Genomic DNA, 22,557 nt, shown 5'->3' on the forward strand with positions numbered 1-22,557 from the left:
GCACGAACTGCACGTGCAGCAGCACTATGAACGGTAGTGCAGGGTTTTTGAAAGGGAAAAGTAAAAGTGCAGGGTTTTTAATTGCCTAGCATCTGCGTCAATCGAACAGTGACAGTTCAACAACATCAAAGATTAACAGAAGTGCAAAGAAACAACGTCATAGGCCGCTTGCAGGTTGGGGAATTCCGATCAGCTGTAGCCAGGGTTTTCAATATTGAGCCGATAACATCGTCAACAACGACTGCATTGTTATCGCCAACACAGGATATAGCCTCAACTGCGATGGAGAGATGTCGTCAGCGACGAATCAAGATTTCTCCTCCGTCGAGGGGATGGAAGAGCACTGGTCTACAGACGTCAGGGAGAACGTTACCCCGGAAACTGCATACAGGAAGTGAGCAGGTTTGGTTGGGGTAGCGTTATGATGTGGGCGGCTATCTCTCATCATGGCAGGACAGGTTTGGTTCATATCCAGGGCAATCATACGGCTCAACGATACAAAGATATCAAAAATATTAGCACATGCCTGTGTTAGTAGTGTTCTGGGTACTGCACCAACAACAAAGTTGATGAAAAAATGAAAGAAGATCGCATTCCCTGCGTCATATTGCCTGAATGTTGCTGTATTCAGCGTAAATCTACACACCCATACTTCACATCCTGTTCTACCTGTTGCAGATTTTCATTTTATATAGGTCACCGATAGTGGACAAACGCGACAACTCTCGACACTAGTAAGACATCAGTACGCAACATTTTGGCGCATCATAGCTAAATTTCCACGCAGCTTTGTAACTATTATGAATATACATAGCGATGGTTAGTGTACGTATAATATTTTTTTTCAAATTTCATGCGCATATGAATCTTTAATACTATATTTGACGCTTAACAGGAAATGAACAGGAATTAAACACATGAAACAAATCTTGATTTGGAAAAAAATTGGCCATACATAAACCCAGTAAAGACATGCGTGGCTGTTGCATGTTGGAACACAGAAAGAGATACAGGTCTAACAGAGCTAATCATTTATATTTTCAATACTATTTCAGTCAATAAGTATCTGAACCTTACTTCAGAACCACCTTAGCACCTCCAGTTACATACAATCTCCAATTCTTCCATTGACAGTTACAGCACTTCCGTAAGCGGACGCCCTGCATCCTTCTGGTGGTTAAGTTGTCAGGCAAATGATGTTCAGACATTTAAACTAAGTGGCATGTACAGCAGCTAATATGTAGCATTTAACATTTACCGAGTCCTCGTGACCGGCGAAGTTCACATGATATGCGGGATATTATAAGAAGAATCAAATTATTATGAGTTTGAATTGTAGCTCGACATCGATAATGATAATTATAGTGTTGTGGCATTTAACAAATGCATACATATTTATTACTATAAGACAACACGGGACAGCTTCCCAGAAAGTACCGATTAAATAACACAATAACTATCAATCAAAATCACAGTTGATAATAGCTACATGTGACAGCCCAAAGTTGAGTGTTTAATGAAATTGTTTACAGGCATGTCAATTTCCAGTTTATAGAACGCTGATTGTTGCAGTCATGCAGACCAGAGTTCTCGGTGTGGTTTTTTAACAGTCTATTGCTCTAGAGCAGTGAAAGGCGAACCATGTAAGTGTTTCGTCATCCAATGTGATTAGAACTTCCCGAGGAAGGATTTTCATTGCTGCGATCAATATATTCCTTTGATTCTAATTATGACTATTTTCCGCTCTGTGCATTATGACGTCCTGTCAACAGATCCCAATCGATGCAGAATAGTACCTAATCCCTGCAATGTTAATTGTGATCATTATCCTAGACACTGGAGGAAATAGCTCCAGTGCTCTTCCAAGCGAATGGCACTAACAGCTATATATGATACGTTTACACCTTAGAGCCAAGCAACCGTATCTTTGTGTCAGATAAGAAAGAAGTCGGTGTAGCTATTCCATTACACCCATAAACACATTCGGAATCAATCCGATATCTGTGCAATTACGATCTACACATATCCAGGATGTCACTGTCATAGTAAATTAGCACCTTTATCGGCATTTACACATTTCACTGGCGGCATAATGCAATCATGTCGATGTTTATGTCACAGAGAGCGTGAGCAAGTCATTCTTCCCTATGCAGAACGTTCACTTCACATGAGGGTGTGACACACGATGGTCTTGGTCCGACTCTTAGCGGCGTTAGGGCTGTGGAACCTGATTGGAAGAGGTACGTGTGCATATATAGTCATGCGTATATATTTATGATACCTGTCAAAGTGAGATATTCAAATATTGGTTATTTCAAACGTTGATGTTTTTTATACAATTTGTGAATGTCAGCACAATGGCAAAAAAGATACAAAAGTTTTCTTTTCCTCAGGATGTAGTCAATGTATCAACTTTAAGGCAAACCAGTACTGTGATGCCGAAGCTGCTGTAGGTGAGTGTTGGCTCAGTGCACTTATCAACTGTCAGTGCCAGAAGTCCTGCAACTCGAGGCCAGTGTGTCCAGGTAGGTCACCTTTAATCACAACCCTCTCCACTAGACAGTAACATGAATTACACGTTTAAATTGCAACTTCACTAACATTTAGTGTGACATTTCTCGTTAATAAAACAATGAATCTTGATGTTAAATATCCTGAAGTTTATTGTTTTCTTTACCTGTGTTCCTGCTCAGCTGTACGTGTGTACAAAAAGCACGAAATGCACTCGACGTGTACGAAAGTGGGAAGGGAATATTCCTGATGACAGATAATACAGCGTATAGAGCGTCTGTTTTTAGTTGTCCATCAAATGATTTGCCGCAGTATTACATCGATGTTTAGAGACCACACTGCCTAGACAACGAATTCAGCGATAGTTCAATTTACACTTCGCGAATTAAATCATATGCACCAAAAAAATATCATTGAAATAAAATTGTCATGATTTTTTTCAGAATCATGGTAAACCAATGTATGTATAAACACTTTGTCCTGATTACCCATGTGCATCCCATTGATGCTTGAAACCGGAATTTCAGAAAACGTTGTCGTTCGGAGTTTTGGTGTTCATCGTAACGCCATACGAGGTACGGTACGAGGACTGGCTGAAAAGTTCTAAGCCTAAGTGGGATATCTCAGTCGGATTGAAACAAACTTTTGCCACCACCAAGTCCAATCATTTAATTAATCATAGATATAAGAACTGCAACTGTAGTGTTATTATTGTCTTTGAACCAGACCATCTTGTGAACCTACCCATTGAAATCACCAGAAATGGACAAAACTGGCTTTAGGGCAGTCATCAAGTACCTGCAACTGAAAGGGCTAACACCAACACAGATACATGCTGACATGGTCTCCACTTTAGGGGATGATGCCCCTTCCTTTTCCACTGTAAAGAAGTGGGCTGCGGAATTCAAGCGTGGCAGAGAGAGCCTTGACGATGACCCGCGGCCAGGAAGGCCTTCAACAGCAACCATTCCGGAAAACATTACCCGGGTGCATGACATTGTGATGGCTGATCGACGATTGACCACTCGACATATTGCCAGTGCTTTGGGCATCTCTCATGAGAGGGTTGAGCACATTATCACCAACGAGTTGGGACTGACAAAGTTTCTTCAAGATGGGTGCCAAAGCTCATGACAGCGGATCAGAAACGTGTCAGATTCCTGACGACCCATGACAATTTATGCTGTTTGAAACAGATCCCGATGATTTTTTGGCCCGATTTGTAACCATGGATGAGACCTGGATTCATCACTTTCAACCAGAAACCAAAATTCAGTGTAAACAATGGAAGCATCCTGAATCACCAGACCCCCCCAAAACCAAGTCGGTTCCTTCTTCTGGAAAGGTGATGGCTTCAGTCTTTTTGGGATTCCAAGGGTATTCTGCTGATTGACTATCTCGAAAAAGGCCAGACTATCAATGGAAGATATTAAGCTGACCTACTGAGACAGTTGCGTGAAGCTATCAAAGCTAAGTGACGGGGAATGCCCACTAAAGGAGTCCTGTTCCACCAAGACAATGCTCCTGTTCACAAATCGGTGGTTGCCATGTCAGCGATCCATGATTGTGGCTTCGAACTCATGGACCATCCCCCTTATTCACCCGATTTGGCCCCGTCAGACTTCCACCTGTTTCCCAAAATGAAAAAGGAACTAGCCGGTCGCCATTTTCCTAGTAATGATAACGTCATTTCCGCTGTGAATGACTTTTTTAGGGTGGCTGAAGAAAATTTCACGGCCGGCATCCAGGCCTTGCAGCATCGCTGGCAAAAGTGTGTAAACGTGGAAGGACAAAGAAATGATAACCATCGACTTGGTACGGGTCTTTCACGGTTAGGCTTAGAACTTTTCAGCCAGCCCCCGTACCAGACTGGCAACACCACGGACTGACCACGTTCTGGACGTCCACTAGTAACGTCAGGTCGGTAAGATGATGATGTCCGTGATGATTTCACCCGTGAAATCGGTTTCAGACTGCAACTTTGACAGCCCGCAGTATCCCTGGCTTACGTCCGATTTGTTTAAGGACTGAGAGAAATTGATCGCGAGAGAATAACATCCCACCACGACGTCAAGCTGTACGTCTGGTGTTGCTATCTAGTTTTTCTGCTACGTCATCGAATTGAACGCGTGGCATATTCAAGACAGCACCTGTGATTTAGGTTACAGGACTATATATGTTAGTCATCTTCACAGGTTTAAATGATAGTCCCCTTCACAGGTTTCATCTTGACAGTAGTGTTTATCGACGTCGGATGTAATGATACGCTGACGCGTGTGATGTTCAACATTCTGCATTTGGTGGTGGGAGCGTAATTCTATGGTGAAGTAGCACTGCACCCCTCGGAACCCCTCTGGTGGTCATCGATGGCAAATTTGACAGGTGAATGCTACCCTGACGAAGTTATCCATTCTCACGTCCTCCAGATCCTTCATACCTTTGGACGTTACTTCACTTTATATCAGGACAATGCACGCTTTTACGTTGTACGTGTGGCCTTCATTGGATTACAGAACACCCCCCATACTCCCTTTGCATGTTGCTTCACAAGATCCGTCACCCACAAAACATGTGTGGGGTGAAATTAAACGTTGTTTACGCCGACCTCCAAACCAACAGGTGACTTTGGTCCAGCTACGACAGGCCTTGGTCCAGATATTGACTTGTCGATAATGAGGCAAGCTTGTGTCACTGCCAATGATGGTCATACACTATACAGACTTGTGAGCTAATTACCCCATGAGATGACATTTACATAGGACATTTATGGTGGTGTCACTATCATAATTGATTCATATTACATGTACATCACTATAAAGTTTTACTGCAAAATCGATCTTAGTTTGCGTTAATTTATTTCCCATGATAGTCAGTGATGCACAGATATGTTTTTCCTTTAAAATACACTCTGTGAGACTCAAACTGAACTCTTCCCCAAAAAGATAGGGAACATTATATATACTCTTCAAAAACGTGGAAAGTCAGTAACGATTATGGCCTCCTCGAGCTGCTATCACCTCATGGCGGCGATTGCCCATGGACGCAACAAACTATTCCTGAAGTATCTGTGGCGGTGGTTGATGTTGACGGACACGGCGATCCAGCACGTCCCACAGATGTTCAATAAGTGACAAGTCTTTTCTTTTTTTTGGACATTTTTTATTCCTTTCGAAGAGTTGTACATCAGGCTCAGAGGTTACACAGTAGGTTTAGTCAATTGTAGTGAAAATACGTTACATAGATGTACATTTCTTGTGATATAAATATAGCATGCATAATTGAAACACGCACACGCACACGCACACGCACACGCACATACACACACACACGCACACACACACACACATGATATGCCTCAAGAAGAGCATGAAAAGTTGTATCGATAGTCAGATATAACTAAAACAATTATGGTAGTATTGCTATTTGAGGCATAGCTGATCTATAGCCTTATTGTACAGGGCATGATTATTATATTAATTCGTGTAGGATTTTTCCCCATTTTCGTTCAAATTGTAATAGACCATTGTTTTTGGTGGCAATGAATTTTTCAATCATCGCTGTCTCTTTTAGTATTTTCCTAAAATTATCAAAAATTGGTTTCTCACCCTTAATACTTGATATATATATATATATATATCTTTTACTGGATATTATAATATGATTAAGTAAAAGTTTATTTTTTTCGAATCGAAAAAAATAACTGAGTATCCTGAGTATAAGTGAGATCCTAGTATTTGTGTCAAGGTTTAAAAAGGTTTCCAGTTTGCTCCAAAAGTGTTTAACATATTCACATTCCCAATATACATGTATAAGGTTTTCGCCATTTAAGTCTCAAAAGGAGCAAATATCATTATCAACTAGTTTCATTTTTAATAATTCCTTTTTGGTGTAAATTATTCTGTGGATAAACTTAAACTGAAAGTCAATCAATTTAGTATCTTTAGTACATTTTCTGAAATTTGAATAAACTTCTTTCCATTGAATATCATTATCAAAAAGAGATTGCCATTTTCCATTTACTAAGGGTGGTTTTGTTATTGTAATTAGTCTATCATAAAAGTACCTAGATCCTTGAACGAGTATAAATATATCCCTCAATTGTGGACTAAGATATAAGTCATATATTGGTATTTTGATATAATGATTGACGGTGTCTCTCCATTCTTTAGGTATACTAAGTTTAACCTTATTATAATCTAATATTGTACCCTGTATATCATAACGTACTTTTAATATTTCAAATGGCAAAAATCCATTCTCATTACATAAGTCCTTAATTGTCACTATACCCTTTTTAAACCAATTTTTAATTATGTAGTTTTCATGTTTAAATTGGTGATTTAGCCATAGGGGCTGTGATAGAATTTCGGAGATCCTTTCTGAATTTGTTGTAAATTTTCTGCCGTAATTTCCCCAAACATTTAAAACATCTCTCCAAAAAGGGTTTTTCACACAAAAATATTTATCAGCATTGACTCCTAAATTTATCATATCAGTGAAAGAAAAAACTGAGGGATTATCACATGTACTCTTTTTTAAATACTTTCTTAAAGTAGATAATTTTAGTGATTCCATAAATATTTTAATGTCCACCATTCTAAGCCCACCATCAGCATAATTTTTTTTCAGATTTTGCCTTTTAATTTTATCTGGTTTATTATTCCATAAAAAACTAAACAAAATTTTATTTAAATTTGTAATAAAATCTTCTGGGGGGTTTGGCAGTGCCATAAAAATATGGACAAGAGTTGAGAGAGCCAATGACTTGATAACAGTAAGTTTACCTATAAGAGTCAAGTTTCTTCTTCTCCAGTTTGCCAATAACCTATTTATTGTTTCAAGTCTTTTTCGGGTATTGATAACCCATAGATCTTGCAAATGGGGGTTGGGAATAATTCCCAACACTTCAAAATTGCCTACATGCCAGCATAACTTTAAGTCTTCACAAATATTTGTTGAGCTCCCTGCTTTCGACCCGATCCATATGGCTTTTGTTTTATCAATATTTATTTTAAGTCCAGACATTTTAAAGAAACAATCAAGTATATTTATTGCTGCATACAGGCAGTCAGCCTCTCCGTTTAAGAATAATTGTGTGTCGTCTGCATACTGACCTAATTTGTACTCTTTCTCATTCAATACAATTCCTATAATGTTTTTATTGTCTCTTATCATACAGCCTAAGATTTCCACAGCAAAAAGAAAAAGATATGGTGATATTGGGTCTCCTTGTCTGCAACCTCTTTCATTAATAAAGAAAGAAGACATATGACCGTTTTGTATTACACAAGAGGATGCGTTATTAGTTAGTAGGTGTATCTATTTTATCATATAAGGCCCAAAACCATACTTTTCTAATGCCCTGGAAATAAACTGTCTTGATATTGTGTCAAACGCTTTCTCAAAATCAATCAGCAGCAACATTCCTGGTCTATTTAGTCTTTTACATTCAAACATAATGTCATACAAAAGTCTTGTGTTTTCGCTAATACATCTTCCAGGAATAAAGCCAGTTTGATTATCATGAATTAGGTGATCTAAAGTTGTTTTCATTCTATTTGCAATACATGTACTAATTATTTTATAAAGTGCATTCAGCAATGATATTGGACGCCAGTTTTTTAGAAATCTTCTGTCTTTGTTTCCCTTTGGTAAACACATAATGACTCCCCTTTTCATTGTATATGTCATTTCCTTAATTTCAAAAGTTTCGTTTATGTATCTAAAAACCCATATTTTTAAGTCTTTCCAAAAAAACTTAAAGAATTCTATTGGAAAGCCATCTACTCCTGGGCTTTTGTTATTTTTCATTTGTTTTACTGCCTTTGATATTTCATCTAAAGTGATTTTTTCTTCTAAATTAACCCTTAAGTCTTCATTTAGACTAGGTGTTTTTACATTTTTGAGTGTCTCAGCATTTTCACTATCATTTTCTTTTGGTAATGAGTAAAGCTTCTCATAAAATTTTCTTTGTTCATTTATTATTAAGTCCCCGTCAGTAATTTCTTCCCCTTTATTATCAATCAAAGTGTTTATGAGTTTACTTGTATAATTTCTAGATTCCAAAGTACAAAAGTAGCTTGTTGGTTTTTCACCTTCATCATACCATTTTATCCTATTTCTAATATGTATTCCTCTTGTTACTTGTTACAATAAGTGACAAGTCTGCCGAGCGGGCAGGCCATGGTAGCGTAGGCACGTTGTTGTGACGCAGAAACTAGGGTCGTGGGTCGAAACTGGCGTTGTCCTGCTGAAAGATGCCGCCATTGACGTTGATGAAAGGGACAACGTGGCGCCGCAGGATCTCGTCTCGGTAGCGTAGACCATTCAGAGCACCATCCACTCTCACAAGTAAATAAAGATCATCTTTGAAAAAAGATTGTCAAAGATAGAACGGAACCAAATTCTCCGTGCAGGTGAAAAGTCGTCAAATCGCGTTTAGTCATTAGGCGGGTTGATTTTCATTGTCCACAGTAACACGTAACTCTCTACTCTTGCTTTAATGCCGTATTTACGATCAGATGGGATTGCGTTGTCTATAAAGGCTATCAGCGATATGTTATCAATGCGTTCAGTGTGTCTCAGTATGTGATTTGCAGAATTTGGAAAACGTTTTGGACACAATAAATTAATGATTGGCTCACAATGTCAACAGCACAAGTCCAGGATCTATTAATAAAAAAACGGGCTTTTTAAGAAATCAGCACACACAGCCAGTCAAATCGGTGTTCACTTCCGCAAGGCCATCGGAGGTCAAGTTACTGACCAGATTAGTTAATGTCTGAATTTAACTAATTTGCATGCTCGACAACAACGTGTCGTACTACCGGTAGTAAACTGACACATTCTAGCCAGACGCCAATGGTGTTGAGAGCGTAGAAACTGTTGGAACTACCGATGTAATGTGATCAGATTAGTCCACATTCATGGATGTGTATGAAGGTTTCCTAACGAACGTTAGGCGAACGTCAACTAAAGACAACATAAACGCCACTGCATATTGTCACCGTACTACCGACACATCAATATTTGTGCCTAAACGCGCCTGGTCCACGTTTTCGCTTTCAAAACGATAACGCTCGTGCCCACCGTGCATTTGTCACCACAATGCAATTGCCAGCACCTTTACAATGCAAAAGAAACGGTACACCAAGAAGGCATGAAAACATTACATGTAATGAATCAAACTATCGGTTACAGATACTTGAGTTGTCAGTATAGAAGAGGTAAATTTACGACGATTTCGTATTGGCCATTCTCGATATGCACATGAATATTTATAGAAATTTGGGGATCTTGCTTAACATTGTTGATTTTTCCTTCACTAGGGATAACTGTTTCAAGGTTCCTTCCACAAAGAATCTTTTTACTAACACAAGTTCTCATTAAATTGTCAGCTTGTTAATATACTTAACCAAATTAAACACTTCACAATCCTAAAATTTTAACATTTTGACCAGTTATCATTGTGGGCCCTTATTGTGTATTTAAACAGTAATGGCCACGTATTGTCTTCAGATAACACCCGTTTTTTTGCAGTTGAATCGATCAAAATCATGTGCACAGCACTAAAGTGGCAAAAATGGTTTTTCACGTGCAACTGGTCACGTGGTCATAATACCGCACGTGTTTTCAGCCATACTTGTTAGCAGTCATTAACTAAAAAAGAAAAACACAAGAAAACAAAAGTCTTTACGGCCATTTGTCATGCCACGCCTTTCAAATGTGCAACGTGAACGTGCCATCGGCATGTGGCAGACGGGAACGTCCGTAGCTGAAGTCGCAAGGACGATGGGTTGTAGTCGACGGACTGTTTATGATATACAGACGCGTCTACAGCAAACGGGTACCACCGCTGATCGCCCTCGGCGAGGTCGACCACGTGTGACGTCACATGCAGGGGATCGTCAGATTGTCTTACGTCACCTCCGTAACCGATTTTTGACGGCTACATCAACCAGAAATGAACTGTTTAGGGGTAGACTGAGTGCGCAAACTGTTCGAAACCGTCTGCGAACTGCTCACCTTCAAGCACGACGGCCATACTGCGGGCCGATTCTGACTCAACTATACAGACGTCAACGTCAATTGTGGGCACAGCGACACTTACGATGGACTCAGAGGAATTGGAATCAAGTCGTCTTCAGTGATGAATCCCGATTTAATCTTCGATTTGCTGATGGTAGGGCGAGGGTGTGGAGGCGCCCAGTTACGCCCAGTGTTGTGTACAGGAAGTTGACAGATTTCGAGGCGGAAGTGTCATGGTGTGGGGTGCTTTCTGTGGCAATGCACGTTCCAGGCTTCTTGGCATCCTCAACGCTGCTGCTTACCGCGACCAGGTACTGGCACCAGAACTTCTTCCTTTAATGGCAGCACATGGACCCGGTTTGATCTTCCAACACGACAATGCCAGACCCCACACAGCCAGTTTTGACAAGGAATTTGCTTCAGAATGCGGGAGTCAACTTCATGGACTGGCCGTCAAGGTCTCCCGATCTCAATCCCATCGAACACGTCTGGGATGCTCTTGGCAGTAGTCTGCGCACTCTCCAGAACCAACCACAGAATTTGCAAGATCTTGGCACCATTTTGCAGCAACAATGGTGTCGTCTTCCCAATCATGTGTTCACAAGTATCACAAGGTCCATGCGCGCGCAGGCGTTGTGTGGCAGTTGTCAACGCACATGGTGGCAATACACGCTACTGGACTTGTGTGCCATCGGATTCTCGTGTTTGGGACTTATTCTGTTATTACCGAATACTGTAGGTGCTTGGAACAAATTACGGTTACCACCGTTAATTAAAATCCTTCTTTGGACATTCATGATTAAAAATTACCTTCTCTGATACATTTGTCCGTTGTATATCATATATGGGATTTCTTTTAAAAATGTGAAGTTTTTAATTTGACTCAGTATAGAACTAACTGAACATTTTGAATGTACATAGCTATTTATTGTATGAAATGGCACGACGGGGGGTAAAGAAGTTAACGTGGAAGCAAAATTGAGCGCGTCGCTGGACGTCGGTGCTGGATGTTGTGCTGCCTCAACCGGTTGTGAATGGAATCCGAAATGTTGATGTAGCAGTTTAGTATCGATTCCGTTTATGCACCAACCGAATATGGTTCTATTGTTGACGTGACGTGACCCCCTGACAAGTCATGAATGTTGACTTGCTGTAGATAAATATAACGTCTAATGATATTGTTTCAGTGAAAATTAAAACATCTGGCAACTCCGTTGAGCGCCATTCATGTTTGCAGCATACATTAGATTAGATGCTCTAGATAACACGCCAACAAACAAATTGTGCGCGTGGATAAACATGTCCGTGCACATTCTGAATCACGACCTTAAAGTCGAGAAGATATCGTCATGAATAGGTGTTGAAATATGCATAATATAATTTCAGAATAGATGTATTGTTATTGAAGTTTATATGAAGTACAGTTTCACACATTGTTTTTCGTTCGTATATAATATAAATGCATAATCTGTTTAAGTCACGATATGGCTGAAATATTTCCGATGTGACTCTAAATATTAACTCAAACACTCACTCTGTAATCATCTGTTATTTTCAAATATCCCTCACTTTTTTAGAATATTTGACAGTAAAAAGAGTGAAATCCTCTTGACCCGTCCCCAGTTTGACATTGTTTCTCTCTGACACATGCTGTCTGCGTGGCAGGTGTATCGATGGATCAAGACTGTGCTTGTCTGGCGTTTGCCGCAAGATGTGACGACCCATCCGTCAATATCAAGTGTTATACCACTTGCCAACGCCGAGTCGGTGAGTTGCAGGTCACGTACATGGGTTTGTGATGGATTTCAGCGGTACAGTCACCTAGTTACTCTAGCCTTTAGTCGCCGATATATATCTTGATAGGTACCCAAATCGGCATAATACGGATTCGTTAACTCTAGTATTTGGTTTATAAATCGTTTAACAAATCTTCACGTCTCAAGAACATGTATGTGTATATGTGGTCACATTCCTCTACGTGATCATGTAGTCTTTGATATTGTCTTATCGGATGAAGACATATGACATATAATTATGATTGTTACCCCAGATTTATTATTCCTGTCACATTGCTTAACAAACATTGTCACATTGATAGTCGAACCCGAATGGAACCGACATTCAGTAACACCTGCATGGAAGCATCATAGTAACAGGTGTTTGCTATAAAACAGCACGAACTGATATCTCTCTTTCGAGGCCACTCGCGGTAGACATGATTCGATGATTGTAGGAATTGGAGAAATGTGTTATAGAGTATAATATCATGGCGGTTTTCCGTATTGCAATTTGTTCAGTTCATTTATATATTTGCTATTCAGCATTATTCCAATATATAGCTAGCAAAGAAAGTGTCAGTGATGCCGCGACGAACACGTTTATGTAATGTTGTTTTTAATGTCAGATTGCCCGTGAGCTTACTTTGGGGGGGATACAAAACTGATCCCATCAGTATTTGCTTTACTCTCTTTACTCATCTCTCTTATGTACTGGGCATTAATGAGCGTGATGGGTTTTATGCTGGTTTCAGCAGTATGTCAGTAATATTACTGCGCAGCCGTGGACACTTGTGGCACATTTACCTATGTTATTTTAGGTATCTTTCTATCTCGTAATAACTTTACTTTTTCCTTGTAAGACCTGTTGAGTAGAGTAGGAGATAAAATTTGTACTTGGTGTTGCAAATGTTCAATGTTTCCATTATGGATTACGGGAATCGAACCTGCAACCTCACATATCGTGTTTAGTTTTGTAACCCATTGTTTTCCCGACTGAGCCTCAGGGGAAGGTGTTGAAAAGTTTATTTTTTTCTTGTCATGTCTTCAGTTTGTGCTGCATGCTGCACGTGGTCTTTCTTTCGCACGTTTTGGTCAAATTCCCTTTATACCTGTACACACTGTATTGTTTCACTAAAAGATATCCCGATATTTTTATATGATATTTCTTGCTTTTAGACGGTTTATAATTTGGATAAAACATTCCTCGGCTTTGGTTCGCGGTTTTACATTTTCAACAAGTCTGTGCAGCGACTGCTTTCTCCCTCGTGTTTACATTTTCAACCAGAATCTCTGAGGCGTGTTTTCTCCTTTTCAAATCGGCTTCACACCTAGCATCCATTTAGGAAACTGAACACAGGCATTCGGAGTGACTGCACCTTCCTCAGTTTGTCCATTTTCCGAGGGTCTCATACCCCTTTTTTTTTTAATGATTTGTCACAGGGACACGAGTTGCTCAACAGGCCTTTTTTGGATATACCTATATGATATCATTTAATGTCAACAACAAAATGTTACTATAACTCAGTTCCTTCTGTGTAAGATATAAAAGTTATCAATCATCTCAAACAACCGTACTGAATTGTTCCGCATAATATTTCGGGACTGTGCGGCATTAATTAAAACGTTGGTGCTTGAGTTGACCCGAGGCTGTCAATAGCTGTTGACAATATTACGCCTTTTATAACATCTTGTTTGTACTGTGCGTTACTAATAGGATCATATGTTTCAGGTGTGGTATGTACCGCCCTGCCAAGCATTAGTCACGCCTCGCCGTCCAATCCCAGTCCTCTGTACGGAGACAAGGTGACGTTCTCTTGTAACGTCGGGTACACCCGGGAAGGGGGAGGTGAGGGACTTAGGATCTGCATTCTGGATGGTAGCTGGGTCATCAGTAATAAGACGGGCACACCGCCTGTGTGCCAGGGTAGGTTTCTTTCATCCGCTAAGAATTCGGATTTATTCACGTCGTGAATTTTATTATATTCTACATCAGTATATTTTAGAATACTAAAGTGCAATGTAACGGTAAGCACGAGATATTTCTATGCATTTCTTTAGCGGTCAGCTGTGGTTCTGCCCCTGTAATAAGGAATTACGTTGCATCATCCGCTACGGGAGTCTATGAAGATACCATCACGTACGACTGTGCCCTGACGTCTGTGAGGATAGGAGGCGGCGGCGGCGGCGCGAGACATGCGTGCACTGCTTCTGGCGTGTGGGTGGCGGACAGCAGGGACATCTACCCCCTTTGTGTTGGTGAGTCTGTTTTATATACTCAACAACAAAAGTTCCTGTGACACCAATATTTTAGTGTATTTTTCAAACAAGTAAAGTTTGGTTTTCAATATTCTAGTACATGTATGGAATCAAGTCACAAACACGTAACTGCTACAGAAAAGCACGCATTCCATGCAAAAGTTGACCGACGTCGAGGTGAACGTTACGTCAATCATTGTGTCATGGACGAAGATCGGTTCGGGGGCGGCAGCGTTATGGTATGGGGTGGGATTACAGCAAGACAGAGGACCCGTTTGATAGTGGTAGAGGACTATCTCAATGGACAGCGCTACCGCGACGAGATCATCGGCCCTGTTGTTCTACCGTTGTTTGCGTCATGGCCAGGCATTACCTTTCAACTTGCCAACGTCCGGCCTCATATTGCTCGACTTGTTCAGGATTCTCTTCAACAAAACAACGTGAATGTCATCCCCTGGCCGGCTCGCTCCCCTGATCTCTTACCAATCGAGCACATATGGGATGAGATGGATCGGCGCCTTCGACGTCAACCACGTGTTCCACAGACTCTCCAGGAACTTCGAAACATGCTCCAGCAGATATGGACAGATATCCCACAGGACTTTGTGCGACGCCTGGTCCATTCCATGAGACAAAGATGTATTGCTTGCATCGCAAACCAGAGGTGGGCACACACGCTACTGATTTGTAAATTGACATTTTGGCATGTTCATGTTGTTTTGTTTTTTATATGAAATCACGCATTTTCTGAAGTCAGTATGGCAAATTAAACCATTTGAACACTTACAGGAGTCTTTTATTTGTTGCAAACCGAAATTGTTTCAGATTTGGTAAAAAACATAACTTTGCATTAAATTTTAATCAATGTCACAGGGGCGTTTGTTGTTTAGTATATATAATTATCAACTTATCATTCTGTTAAGGATTCCATTTTACATTTGTTGAGATGTCCATTTCCTTTGCAACGTTAATATCTGTTTGTTTAGGGTATAGTAAACACAATCATTTTGCTGTTAAGTTTGTCCCATGGGTACCACAATACACGGTAATAAAAAGTGGGTAAATTGATTATGTTTACGTATTTGGTTACAGACGCTACCAACTACTATCATGACTCCAGTTCAGAGGTAGACACAGGTCTCACTCCAACACTGAGCGCGGTGTCTGCCCGGAGCGGCCTGGACTGTGCAAGGTTCTGCTCGATTTCTCCGTTCTGTCAAGGATACACATACAACAAAACTAACACAGTCTGCAGTCTCAACGTGGGACCTTCCTTCCCCATAGTCACAGATATGAAGAGAGTGTATATGCAGAAATAAAAGACCATATATAATCTGGAAACAATACGGATTGTTTAATAGTTTAAAGGGAATTAAAGATTGTAAAATACGAGCTGCATTTGCTTAATCTCGCCATGGGCCCCAGTTCAAAGAAGATGATCATGTCGTAGTGACGTCATAATAGTGGTTAACGTGCCAACATGCCAGTCTGTGTTTCCACGACATGAGGAAGGTGTAACTCCCTTGTCTGTTTCCTTTACATGATTAAGGTGTTACTCCGCCTGTTTCCTCTACCTGATAAAGGTGTTACTTCCAGTCTGTTTCCTCTACCTGATAAAGGTGTTACACAATGTAACACATGTTATATTTTGGATAACACTTTCTTAGTAAAGTACAGATTCTCGTACTTTTTGGGTTGAGGTCCGTCCGGGATTCGAACCCACACTGCCAGAATGAGGCAGCGGTCAACCCACTCAGCCACTGAGGTTTCCACAAAAAATGAAAGTCCGACAACTGGTAGTCTAGATCACGTACTCTGTGTACCCCTTTGACAAGTGTAAATTGGCTCGGGTCCCATGGCCGAAAGCTATGAACACACAATGTCATTTAGAAAGTAGTCAAATGTAACAAATGCTATAAACACAATTTACGAGAATCTGTACTTTACTAAGAAAGTGTTATCGTAAATATAACATGTGTTACATTTGAACACTTCCTAAATGGCATTGTGTGTTTTTGTTTCTCAATGTCTGTGTTTCCTCTACTTGATGAAGGTGTTACTCCCAGTCTGTTTCCTCTCCCCAATGACTATGTTACTCCCGTCTGTGTTTCCTCTACATGAAGAAGGTGTTACCCACAGTATGTTTCCTCCACATGAAGAAGGTGGTACTCCCAGTCTCTTCCTTCCACCTGATCAATGTGTTACACCCTGTCTGTTTCCTCTACATGATGAATGTGTCACTCCATATCTGTTTCCTCTACATGATGAAGGTGCTACTACCTGTCTGTGTTTCCTCTACATGATGATGTTATTCCCTGTCTTTTTCCTCTACATGATGAAGGTGTGACTCACTATCACTTTCCTCTGCCTGATGAGGATGTTACTCCAAGTCTCTTTCCTCTGCCTAATGAGGCTGATGGTGTTACTCCCTGTCTGTGTTTCCTCTACACAATGAAGGCGTTATTTTTTCTGTTTATTCTACCTGATGAAGGTGTTATTCTATATCTGTTTCTTCTACATGAAGAAGATGTTACTTAGTATCTGTGTTTCGTCTACCTGATGAATGCGTTACTTCCTGTCTGCTTCCACTGCCTGGTGAAGGTGTTACGCCCTATCTGTGTTTGCTCTACATGATGAATGGGTCACTCCATGTCTGATTCCTCTACCTGATGATTGCTAAAAGCGGCGTTAAACCCAATTTTCTCACTTACTCACTCTATATTATGAAGGTGTTTATCATTAAAACATTACGATGGTCACATTTATATTAATATATAATATTAATAAGGTATTCTTTCTTTCAATTTCAAAAATAATTCCTTTGTTGAACTCATGTATTTTCACGCACCTACAGTGAGATTAGCAGTCTGTCAGTTAATTCCTTGTCCAGGAATGATAACATCACATTTGTCAGTGTCGGCGGAAATTCATGAATGTGTTCCTCATATTTCTAGGTTTGTCAGCTCAGTACCGGTGCTCGTGAGTTTCACGAAAGGGGTAAACGTCTGATACGTGCAGCACTTCGGACTTTGCACATTAATCTGACACGCAGTGACATGACTGAAATACTGTGCAAAGTGGCGTTAAAACAAAACTGTCACTATTTCCCAATGTTGTCCTGCCTTTCTAACTGTAGTACTGTTACACCCTATCCTAATCAAATGTGTCAAAGCCAACCATTTTGTTCTGGTGTAGCAAATCCCAGTTCTAGTTCTGCAAAGCAGTTCAACACCAATGTTAATGTTATGATTTAAACATGTGTTTATTCGATGAATCTGGATCGACAAACAAGCCAAGAAGGCTTATGTTAATACCTCTCCAATACAAGTTATATTCATGAAGGCATAAAACAAAATAATACATGATGATAAACTAAATATGTTAACAAAAGCAAGTGGTCATGGTCAACAGTTTAGTGTAATGAGTAGAAGATTAACATATATGCGGGATTTATAGTATCACGTTAGCTTAAACTTTTTGGAATATAGAATGTATGAATGTACTGATTTTAAGATATCTGGATTAGTAGTTTTGTAAAATTAGCAATGCCATTCATTATAGTGTTAAGATCAGAGTCGAAGAATTAATTATTTCTCAGATCGTTATACACGAGACAGGATAAGAAATAGTGTGATGCATTTTCATATACGTATCCACAAGAACAAATTGCATTGTCTTTCATTGACAGTAAGATCACTACAACCAAGTCTGAGGCGAGAATGTACAATCTGACAAAAATCTACTTCCATAATTTAGATTAATATACAAATTTGTATTTTTATTCTGTTTTAAAAACCTCTTAAATTCCCCAACATTTTCTGCAATGACGACATCAGGCTAATTGTTCCAGCGCTTAATAATGTCTGGTAAAAACGATTTAGCATATCTCATGTTATACTTTACAAACAACTTATGACATTTATTTTGGAACTCCTGCTTTTCACAAAGAAACATCTCAATTAACTTCTTTATTTTAAATGCATCCGTTGGCAATGATATAATTATAGAAGTTTCACTATTACAGAATCACAATAGTAGTCGTGATATATCAGTAAAATCAGATCTTAGTGCTCACTACAGCTACATAAAAAAAACACGTCCATTACAGATCAGGTCAGAACGACAATACAATAAGGAATAGATTAATAGATCTGTCAAGACAATACTGTGAAGATATTTCATTAAGCTTGTATCTATAATGAAACGCGAACGTTGTGCAATTACACCTACCCTCACTTCACTATTGGATCACTGAGGATGCATAAAGCAACACAGGAGTTGAACCTTGACCCATGTATTATTGGATGTCGATATATTTACAGTATGAAAATCACGCATTCTTGTGGGGCCAAATCTATCATAACAACTGTACTTTCCATTGATCAAAATACCTACCCTTCGCATTGGGAAGTAGACACTTCCGTTCTCGAAATTAAGCTCTGGTGTACACATCTTATCTCTGATCTCACTACAACTGAATGGCTGGCCATCTGGGAAAAATATCACTATTTTGTTCAAAATGGGATTTTATGGAAGTTATTATTTCCTCAAGTTTAGAAGTATTGCATTTTGCATTGAATGCATCAAAACCTCTTTTTTATTTGTCCTGTCATCAGTGAAATACTACAACATTATGACATTAATTGTTATAAGTTACTATATGAATGGGGAAATATATCATTCCAATTTGGGAATTTCAAATGACATTTGCTGCAGACTTGGGGCCAAATATCGGCCTCAGAGCTTGTTTAGATGAATCCCTGCAGAATACAATGCATAACAACTAAACTTTTAACACATTATAACTGTGATCTACCGTAAATCCTCAACATGCTATGTACCAAACCTTGAGAGTAAGAAAGGTTTGTTCTAAACGGATGGTTATAATTGACCTCGACGGTTACTCCGTTTTAATCTACTTCAATAAGTATATATGTGCTTTCACTTTGATTTTATGATTTCGAAAGTGTACAGAAATATACCAGTTAAATGCAAGAAACATGTTAACTGTAAAGCCTAGCAGAAACTGAAAGAGTACAGAAGAAGACAGTTCAACTCGTAATGGCATTTTACTACGGCTTCTTGCCGATGACTTTTAACAATTTGATTCTCCTGTTTGTTTCGTAAAACGTCCAGTCAGGGCATTGTAGATTATATTTTGATAATCATTGTCGCATTTCGTTGTATCTACAATGCGTTACTTATTTGTCCTCATTCATTAATAGTATTATTGTTCGTTTAACTAGTGCAGATTACAAAATATCATGGATGAGGATTCAAGCTAGCGACAGAGCCGCTGTAATGACTGCAGTTGAATCTCCTAAACCCGCTTAACGTTACACAAACCATCAAAGCCTCCTAGGCCGCATATAATTACCCGCAAAATTAAATTATCATCTAAAAACCATAGAAACATACAAAACCAAAACACAATACACCCAGACCCTCCCTTAGTGCACGAACAATCTTCAAAGAGATAGTCTGTCGTTTGTTACCCGTGTGCGAAATACGAAAAATGTCGAAAAGCGCAAGTAAAATCTCCTATCATCTCCATATGCCTCTCTCATTTGTTACACACACCTGATCATGCCAAATGTGGACTGGTCTTCACTTCATGAGTGTTGGGGAATGCGCAAGCGCTCTTCCCAATTTGTTTATTCCCATTACATTTTTTATTTTTTAGTGGTGACTAGAAAATTGTCTCCCCTGCTTACATTTGGGCACCTATAATCGAATTATGTCCTATATTCCTTTAGATAACCAAAGTGAAAGCAATACTCTAGTGTCATGAACAGTCAAGTTTTTTGCATGTTTGACCGAAGGTGGATTTATAGGTATTTTGTAGGTATGTTTACAAGAGACACCTGCGTGTGGTGTAGTGCTTGCTAATATAAGTACTTGGACGATCGCACTTCTTACGCTTTTAAATACCAAAAATAGGTAAACCCAAGGTCCCTCAGAGGGCCGAGGGAATAAATAATGCTAGGAAAAAAGCAAACGCTGATTCAACAAAGCCAAACGAAATCACTCACATTCACAAATAGCTCACCAACTATTTCACTAAGTACAAAACCTAGTCAAAACAAAACAAATCAGAAACTGCAAAAATATCTGCGACGAAATAAACCACCCTACGGATGACAGCACAGCGTACCGTAAACAACATGCAAAGAAACATCAAACATCAATAATTCAACAAACCCAAAACAGAAAGCAAACAACCAAAATTCTCCAAATTCTCCAAATTACCAAAAGAGGACAAACTTGAAATAAACCACCCGTACACAGTGGAGGAACTGCTGCATGTATTAACAAACCGGGAAAAGGGACCGATCCCCGGGCTTGACCTCACCTCATACCAAATAATTAAGCAGCTCCCATCAAAACTTTTAGAAACCTTACTAAAATTCTACAATCTCATACACCAATCCGGTCGGGTCCCTACACCATGGAAAGAAGCATTGGTCATTCCACTACTAAAGACAAATAAACAAGCTGACGAGGCCAAAGCATACAGCCTAATCACTTTAACCTCTAATCTATGCGAAAATATGGCATCAATCACCCAGGACACTCTACCCTAGATAACCTCGCCCGCATAGAGCAAGATATCAAAACGGGCATACTGGACCACAAATACTTAGCAGGTATATTTCTAGATTTTTCAAAAGCTTCCGATATAGTATGGCACAACGGTCTAATACAAAAACTGCAAAAATAGGACTTACAGACAAATAATATATACTATATACAGGATTTCCTAACAAACCACAAAATAACTGTGGGTATAGACCAAACGCTATGGGACCAGTGTCCATGAGAGAATGGAACACCTAACAGCATCGGACATCGACAGATGCCACAGAGTCGGTAAGAAAAACATGGATAGGAACAGACAGGTCATCGTAAAATTCGTCAGTTATAGAAACAGGAACAAAGTAATTTCTAACAGAAGAATGCTGAGACAAAATAGAAGTTCAGTCTATATAAACGAGGACTTAACCAAGCACCGAAGTAAACTGTTCAAACTGACCCGAGACTTAAAAGCAAAACACTTAATCTCTTCCACGTGGACTTATGATGGCCTAATGTATGTTGAGGAACAACCCGAGGGTGTTATGAGGGTGATTCAGTGCGAGTCTGACCTGGACAGATATCATTGATGTTATTGAGAACTTTGGATTTGTACCCTGCACTGTACAGCTTCAGTTACAAGTGATCCATACTGCGATGCAACAGTGATACAAAAGGATCTGCCAAAGCATACTTATAGTTATGTCATCAAAACTAACTACTGTCACGTGTCCACACAACGGAAAACACTCCATGTATCTGTTGTTACTGTTAGTTATGTCATATTTGTACAAGTATCACTTGTCCCAAACTTGATTCATATAAAACTCTATTCTACAAAAAATCTAGGGAGGGCAACTGCAACTACAAATTGTGTGATATACTGCATGTCGAATGCAGAGCGTGCAGTGTGTTTGTATTTCTTGCAAGCTCAGATCAGAAGCGCTAATGTAACAATTGCATTGTTATTGTTGCTTATGCTAGCCGGGGACGTACATCCAAATCCTGGACCAACGAACCGTGACAACGCTGCCCAGTCACTGTCTATATTTCATCTAAATGCTAAAAGTATACGTAACAAACTCTCTTATTTCAGTGAATACCTTTCAGATTACAGCGTCGTTTGTTCTACCGAGACACACCTAGATGACAGTATTAAATATGAAGACTTGAGCTGTGAATTTGTTTACGAACCGGTACCAAAAGACAGACATATGTTCGGTGGTGGTGTTATGATATATGTAAATAAGCTGTTATCTTTTAAAAGAAGACATGAATTAGAAAACATGCAAGACGAATCTATATGGATTCAAATATGCTTACCTCAAAGCTCAATTTTATTGTGCTCTGTCTACAGACCTGAACATAATTCAGTGAATTTTTGGACTCGCTTAGATGATAGCATTGAAAA

At 39.5% G+C, this 22,557-nt stretch overlaps 1 protein-coding gene across 1 annotated transcript; it reads left to right on the forward strand.

Moving 5' to 3' along the window:
• The first annotated feature begins 1,886 nt into the window (after window positions 1-1,886).
• LOC124119785 lies at window positions 1,887-15,965 on the forward strand. The gene is made up of 6 exons (XM_046482420.2): window positions 1,887-2,240; window positions 2,394-2,525; window positions 12,205-12,306; window positions 14,047-14,241; window positions 14,376-14,573; window positions 15,666-15,965. Exons 1-6 carry the CDS (start codon window positions 2,186-2,188, stop codon window positions 15,890-15,892), a joined length of 909 nt encoding a protein of 302 aa, XP_046338376.1. The 5' UTR covers window positions 1,887-2,185; the 3' UTR covers window positions 15,893-15,965.
• The last annotated feature ends 6,592 nt before the right edge of the window (window positions 15,966-22,557 follow it).

This window comes from Haliotis rufescens, unplaced genomic scaffold (assembly GCF_023055435.1).
Source record: "Haliotis rufescens isolate VD_foot unplaced genomic scaffold, xgHalRufe1.0.p SCAF_4, whole genome shotgun sequence".
NCBI classification, from domain to species: Eukaryota; Metazoa; Mollusca; class Gastropoda; order Lepetellida; family Haliotidae; genus Haliotis; species Haliotis rufescens.

Coding starts and splice junctions, on each gene's coding strand:
- LOC124119785 (XM_046482420.2), top strand. CDS start 2,186: ATGGTCTTGGTCCGACTCTTAGCGGCGTTAGGGCTGTGGAACCTGATT. Junction 2,526..12,204: donor CTCGAGGCCAGTGTGTCCAG/GTAGGTCACCTT, acceptor TCTGCGTGGCAG/GTGTATCGATGGATCAAGAC. Junction 14,242..14,375: donor CACACCGCCTGTGTGCCAGG/GTAGGTTTCTTT, acceptor GCATTTCTTTAG/CGGTCAGCTGTGGTTCTGCC.